The sequence below is a fragment of the Phragmites australis genome, chromosome 15 (genome assembly GCF_958298935.1).
Source record: "Phragmites australis chromosome 15, lpPhrAust1.1, whole genome shotgun sequence".
Taxonomy (NCBI): domain Eukaryota; kingdom Viridiplantae; phylum Streptophyta; class Magnoliopsida; order Poales; family Poaceae; genus Phragmites; species Phragmites australis.
In genome coordinates this window covers 24,669,026-24,676,574 of record NC_084935.1, presented here as the reverse complement: position 1 = coordinate 24,676,574, position 7,549 = coordinate 24,669,026, and the positions used below count along the sequence as shown (strand labels likewise).

The 7,549-nt window shown below is 41.9% G+C and overlaps 1 protein-coding gene across 1 annotated transcript; it reads left to right on the top strand.

Moving 5' to 3' along the window:
• Nucleotides 1-233: 233 nt before the first annotated feature.
• On the top strand, nt 234-1,364 carry LOC133893713 (ethylene-responsive transcription factor ERN1-like). Its single transcript, XM_062334805.1, has one exon. The coding sequence runs from the start codon at nt 234-236 to the stop codon at nt 1,128-1,130; it is 897 nt and encodes a 298-aa protein (XP_062190789.1). The 3' UTR covers nt 1,131-1,364.
• Nucleotides 1,365-7,549: the final 6,185 nt, after the last annotated feature.

Genomic DNA, 7,549 nt, shown 5'->3' with positions numbered 1-7,549 from the left:
CATGTCAGCCACTAAGACTACATCAAACATTGAAATAAGCTACGGAATATAGCATCATGCTCCCAATGACTCTTAGAAAACTCAGCCATCCTTTAACGCACCACAAAGATTTGAACATTAGAGACATGCGCAACATGACAAGGTCCCCACTAAACCCAACATCCCCTTAAATTCAGACACCAGCTCGTCCCCCAAAGTTCGGACCAGAGCTCGCAACACAACCTCCCTTCCCAATGGAGCTCCAGTTCCAGCGGCCACAGAGCCATCCCCAGCAGCAATGCAACAACTACCAAGTGCCAGTCACAAAGGTAACCAAGCCCAGAGGGAGAAGCAAGTACGGCGGCGGCGTCAAGTTTGTGGGTGTCAGGCAGAGGCCATCGGGGAGGTGGGTGGCTGAGATCAAGGACACCACCCAGAAGATACGGATGTGGCTCGGCACGTTCGAGACCGCCGAGGAGGCCGCGCGGGCCTACGACGAGGCCGCCTGCCTCCTCCGGGGCGCCAACACGCGCACCAACTTCGCCATCGGTGCGCATGCCTTGCCACCGGACTCACCGCTCGCGGCGAGGATCCGCGTCGCCCTCAGCCACAAGAAGCTCGAGAAGACCGCGTCCCAGCCCACCATCACCTTCAGTCCCACAGCGTATTGTCACGGTGGCGCCATCACCACAACCGCTGCAGCCAGCACAAGTACCAGCACCATCACCGCAACCACCAGTAGCGTCAGTCCTAGTAGCAGTGCTAGCTCAACAATCAACTTTGCCATGAACAGCGGCGGCATTCGTACTCCCATCCTCTCTGCTCAAAGCATAACCGAGGAACCCTACAGGCCATACTTGATCAGTGGAAGTGAACAGTTCCAGCTAGCCGCGCAACAGTATGAACAGTCATGGGCACTCAACACCAGCCTACCGTCGACAGACGGATGCGACATGGCTAGCGGCAATGCTTTCACAGTGATCGCAGGGCTGGACAAGATCAAGCCGGAGAAACAAAGCCCTCCTGCATCACCCCATGGCATGGGCAGAGTTCAGGACCAGGATTTCTTTGACACAGGAAATGATCCATCTGACTCCTTGTGGGACCTGCCACCTATTTGCCCACTGTCTTGCAGGTGTTTGATGTATTAGATTAGATAAAGATTTTACACCTCCAATCTCAGTGTTCCTACCTTTTGGGTCCGTTTTCTGCTCCTAGGAGCCAATTCCGTACAGAAGTGTATGAGGAATGATGACCAGCAACAGCAAGCAGAGTAATGTGACGGATATATCTTCGTCTAGATAACTGGCTTTTAAAGAGTTGCACTTCCTTTTCTTTTCGTTTTGTTTTTGTCAAATAACAGACTTAGCTCCTTTTAACTTACATCGGGCCGGCTTAGAGGCACAAGAGAGTTTTATCATCCCTATGTACAGAAATAAAGTCAAATTTTGTGGTGTACTTTTCAGGGATTTAAAACTAGCGATGAGGGTTTTCATGAATAACTCAGAAGTCTAGAGTAACTTCCTACTAAAATGTATTGATTACGAAGAACTGTACATGGAATATATTATGATTTGAAAAGTAATACCCATCTTGACTGATATCAGAAACTATTTGCCAACCAAGCAAACAAAGGTTCACTTGATGAAAAGTTCAGTGGAAACAGATACGAAAAATACTAAAATACAAAAAAAATTATGTTCTTGACCCGGAAGTTCATATATAAAAAATTCTACCATTTTACTAAATATTAATTAATGCATGGTTACAGCTGGTACAAATTAGGAGTTTGTAGGCCCAATTTTTAAGGAAAATTTCATCCAAAGAGTCTCATGGGTTACTATGATACAACTTTACTACAAGGGACGAAAAATTGAACTGATAATAACAATCGGTATTGCCTCTTGTTGTCACCATGGACTAATATTTTTTCCCCTCAAGAACCACGGATGGATTAATATTAGTCAGGCTCAGAAGTTTTATGGTAAGACAAAAAAAATTTCAAACAATTTCCCCTGACACTAGACGATGGAACTATAGATATACATAGAACAACATACTCTATACAAGGTTAAACTGCAGCAGGTTTGAAAGTGAAGCAGTGAACAAATGAACATACTTCAGAATCCAGATTCCATATAGCAAATGGAATCAAAAGGATCACGGTGTCTCCATGGGCCTTTCTGCCACATATGTGCTAATGAACCCTCATTACCAAAACCTCACACACACAGACAAATTGAAATGATTAGGGTACACATCTTTTTTTTTCCTGAAAAGATGATGAATGAACGGGAAAGAAACAAGAGAAATGCGGCAAGTTCTGACATAATTTTGGTGCTTAGTTTCCATGGTGCATGAGTGAGAGGAGCTTTCTCTCGGGGCCAGGAGAAGCGTGGTGGCCAAAAGTTTCTAGAAGTTCCTGATGGGAGGGCAGCTTGGTCCGTAGGTGATGAGTTTCGCTAATTATGCCTGAAGATTGAGCGCTCGTGGGTACCTTCCGTAGCCCATGATGGCCTGTAGCGCACCGAAGACTCGCCGGCTGCGGATTCCAGGCTGCCGCCCTCCAGTGATCGCAGGCTCGCAACTGACGACTTGTCCCTGGCGGCGCGCCTGAGGCCCTCCTCGCAATAGTCTCTGCTCTCCCGCAGTAGCGCGCAAGCATCCGCCCCACGACGGCTTGTCGACTTCCCGGTCAGCACCCTCCACCCGCGCCTTCCGTTCCGTCAAGAACCTCCACGAATCCAAGTGGTGTGCCTTCGACATCGTTCCCATGGGGCGCATCCGTTGCTCCATGGTGTCTAATCCCTTGAATGATACGCTTGCACAGCGCGATTTCTTCGATAAATGTAGTCTTTTATGTTTATAATTATCAACAAACTCGACTAAATTGCTCTAATCATCACTAACTATAGTTTGTTGCAACTGAAATTTTAGTTAAGTTGCTAACTAGTCATTCTAGTCGAAATGCCGCTTAAGTCATCAGTATTTCGGCTCTCTGGTGGCTCATCTTCCATATCTTGCTCTTCGAGATGTCTCATTTTAAATTTCTTTGGCTGAAACTTCATCATTTCTTCAAAGAACTTGCTGAAATCTATTTAGTGTTTGCCGAAACATGCTTCGTATCTTCAAACCTGCCTGAAACTTATCCTGACACAGTGGCGGATAAAAATAGAGTGAATTGTATAAAACTATAAGTATTGTGTCATTTGTAACATAAAACTATAAGTATTATGTACTAATTTTACACAAAACTTGATTTTAATTAGATTTACCTAAAAAATATTTTTTGTTTCTTAAAAAATTCTAGAACTAGTGCTCTATAATCCATGTGCAACCTATTTTTATTGGATTCATTCAAAAAAAATATGTGTAGAATTTAAACTAAAATTCTCAAAAAGGCTACTTTTATAACTCCTAACAATTGTTAGGGCCACAAATAAAATACCAAAAATATAGAAAAAAATCACTAATATTCTTATTATATGATGAAATAATTTCTAAAATAAAGCAGAATGCAATACAAATTGTTTAAATAAGAGTACCAGTTGATTTTATATGAATATAAATTGTAAATTACCTAAAAAAAATAACAACTTCAATTTGACACGATGATGACTCATATTTTGAAAGCGCTTGATTATATCGTCAACACTAACCCTTAAGAACATGTCTCGCTCTATAAATACCACGAGACAATCACTCAATAGTTGATCACCTATATGATTTCTGAACTTATTCTTGGCAAAAGTCATAGCAGAAAAAAAAAACTCTTTCGATACTTGTTGTAGCCACGGGGAGGAGCAATACCAATTTGAGAAGCAAATATATGAAGTTATATGCCAAATACTTTTGTGTTTGAATAAGCTTAACAGAGAGCTCACCAAGAGTTTAGATCATTGAACCTACCATCACTTCTCATGTCAATAATAAAGTTATCAAGTTGAAAAGAAAGTTTTGTCAAATCTATACTTGAAAACTTTTTGGGATAAAACTTGGCAATCAACCATAAATAATTTGAGTATCATTACTACAATTCAAATTTGAAAAGTTAGGTCACCTTAGAAATTGAATCACCTTATACTATGAGAAATAGCTGGTTGTGTTCTTCTTAATGCAAATTGAAGCTCTTGTTTCGGTACAATGAGAATCGAGGTAGCATCTTTTTATACATTAGTTTTGGCACAAAATATTGCGTGCACAATATAAAAACTGGACCAGAATATTTTGAGCTTCTAATAAGATAGCCATGTTCAAATGCCTAAATCTAATTTAGACAATTTAGCTTCGGTTCCTAGCACAACTTAAATCACTTGGGATTTTTGTCTGACCTCTGGTGGTCGCGCTTCTTTCCGGAGGCAGTAGGGTGACGCGGTCACGCGGACTATGCGTCTGGGTGAGAGTGCTCAAGGCGACAACGACTCTGGCACTCCGCGACTGCTGGGTGACGCGATGAGCAATCGAGCAGGGTTGCAGCCTGCAATGGCACAATCGCTCTGGCCGCGCAAGGGAACTTAGCAATTGCAGGAGGGTGGGTGCAAGGGCGAGCCGATGAGGGGCACGGTGTGGGCGTGCGGCGGTGCTGGGTGGATGGTGCACCATGCTGCCACTGCGTCATCAGAGAGATGGCCAAGGGCGACGGCGAGCAGAGCTGCAGAGGCAGAGCAGACTGTTGTGCAGCTAGGGCATGCACTGTCATGGGCTTGGTGCACATGGGCTGGACCTCTTTGCACTAAGCTAAGATCCGCTAGTTTCTAAACAATTTCGGTGTGCCCAGGCCCACCTAGGACCCTATTGGATTGGCCCTTGTACTGACACATGAAAGTTGGCTTGACCAGGGGCCTCTTCAGGTATTGATGGTGTCATCGAGGTGGGTTGTCACTCCCCTAAGCTGAAGCCCTCACCAGTCAAGCCGCCATCCCCAAAGATATCCTTGTGTAGGAGTGCTTGTCGTCCTAGATCTAGAGCGAGACAATCCGATTTGAAGGTGCTAAAGAGATTGAGCATTATAGGTAAGGTTGGAGTGCTCGATTAAGATGTAATACATGATCACTTAAAGAGCTGTTGCCGTGTTTGGATGGTTGTGCCTTTTGTGATCTTATTGTTGGTTTCCTTACCAGTTTGTTAGCCGTTGCCCTTGGCAGGTGCTTGTGTTTTCTAGTGGTTGTATATTGTCAAAGTTGCTGTTGCCTTTAGGTAGTCTAGTTGTTTCGGTGTTTACCCCTTGTGTGGTCTTGGGGTGGCATTGTAAGTGGTGATGTTCCTGTGTTGCGAGAGCGGCTCCAAGGTGTACCGGGTGTACGGTCCCGTTAGCAAGCACATACATGTGACGCACGATGTGCACAAGCTTGCTGATGCCGTCTTCGATGAGGCAACATAGTGGGACTGGAGCGGCCACAGTAAAGCCAACTCGGTGATCACGAGGGAGCCGTTCACCGTGGAGTACACTACAGTGAATGCACCTGGGGTGGCGGAGTTCGACGACATAGCCAGCCACTAGGAGTCACCACATGCGATGGGCAACGCGCTCAGCAACGCCAAGTGCGGCTGACACAGACAGTACAAAAATCTCTAGCGTGTTTGTGTGTGTTCATCATGGTTGAACCCAACAATTGTAAGTGGTGGTTTTCCTGCATGTCTGGGCTTTACTCATTCTTTTTAATATAATAGGAAGCTGTCCTGCCTATTCGTTTAAAAAAAAGAAATTTGAATGGAACTACTTTGAAGCCTGAAGTTACGCTTCATACTTTGAATTTTCAGTTTATGAAACTTGAAAACTGAAGCACGCTAGCCCCTTGGGAGTGATCCACCGGGTTAATGTTGTTCAACAACACTCATATTTATTGGTTCAAAAGGATGGATTTTTTATTATTTTGTACGAAAATTTCAAAAATATTATACAAATTCAAAAAATTACAAAAATAACCCACAGTCGCAAGATGGTTCTAAGAAAACTAGTTTTTGCACAATCAAAAAGCAAAAACTGGAGTTTTAGAAATTTGGAAGCGCGAAAACATTTTCGCAGGATAGTTACGCTGAGACCGCAAATTTTCGCGGGATGGATGTGCGAAAATAAAGTTTTCACGATACAATTGTGCGAAAATAGTTTTCGCAGGACGATTGTGCGAAAACAGAGTTTTCGCACGACCATTGTTTGAAAACTTCGTTTTCGCACAATCAACCTGTGAAAACTCCCCGCACTGTTTGCCCGTGCATGCCAACGCCTCATTTTTCGCCCATGTACGCTGTCGTTTGTCCCCCCCCCCCCCCCCGATTTGTTTAGTCGGCCAGTTGCGAGAGAAGAGGAAGAACAGAAGGGAGAAGGAGGGAGAGGAAGAAGAAAGAAGGAGGGAGAAGGAAGAAGAGAAGGAAGGAGGAGGGAGAAGGAGGAGAAGGGAGAAGGGAGAGGAAGGAGAAGGTAATTTTTTTTAGTTTTGTTACTATTTAGGTTATGTACTTTTAATTAGATATGTAGAAACAGTACAATTTTGTTGTTAATTAGATAGTTTTAGATCTATGCATAAATAATTTAAATTAGGTTATACATATTAGAAATATGCAATATTTATTTTAGGATACATGAGTAGGATAACAAATTATAGATATTTAGTTCTGTTATCATATAGATGTACAAATAAATTTGAGATATTAGTTATAGTTTTTAGTTAGGTTTTATATAGTAAAATTGTTTTAGATTTAGATAATTTTAGTATTCTATTGTTATACATCTATGCAAGCATTAATTATAGATTAGAAAAAAGAGAGTTTAGGTTATGGTGGTTTAATATGTAAGTAAGATAGGGATTAGAAAGATTAATTATAGGTTACATTTTAGGTTTACACATTGAAAAATATTAATTTTAGGTTTAATATGTATGTAAGATTAGGGATTAGAAAGATTAGTTTTAGGATACATTTTAGGTTACAAAGATTTATTTATGATATAGAAATTAGGGGTCGAAGAATTTTTATTTGAGTAGTAGGTTACGAATTTTTTTACTTAACGGGAAAAATAAGTTGATAATTTATTTGATATATTTTTTACGTCAAAGTTATGCCAAACCCTATAAGTCTTATAGTTTTCTATGAAAATGGTCAAATCCGGAACATCCATCTCGTGTTGATTTGAGTAATTTTTCGTTTACCATCATCGAGGATCCAAACCTTGAGGGTATAAGGTTGAAGGAGATGATAATGTGGTTCACCTGATATTTTTATTGGATCTTGATATTTATTTTGTTACGGTACAATACATGTGGACTCGTACTTTAGATATAATTTTTTGGGAGTTAAAGCTGGTGTATCGGACCGATAAGCAGTTGAAATGGTTGGAACGCCTGAGTACAATATGCTAGTGCATGCATGTAAAAAAGAAGTGTATGACAATAACAGACAGGAGGCTCTGGTTGGGGGTCATCTGTGTTCGTTCCTATGTCGGATATGTCAGCACTTTTATTCCATAATCTTTGACTTAGTACACATTATATAGAAATACTCACTTGTCTGTGCATGATGTAATGCAAGTATGTTCTGCATTGAGACTACCACACAGGTTTCTGGGAGTTCACCG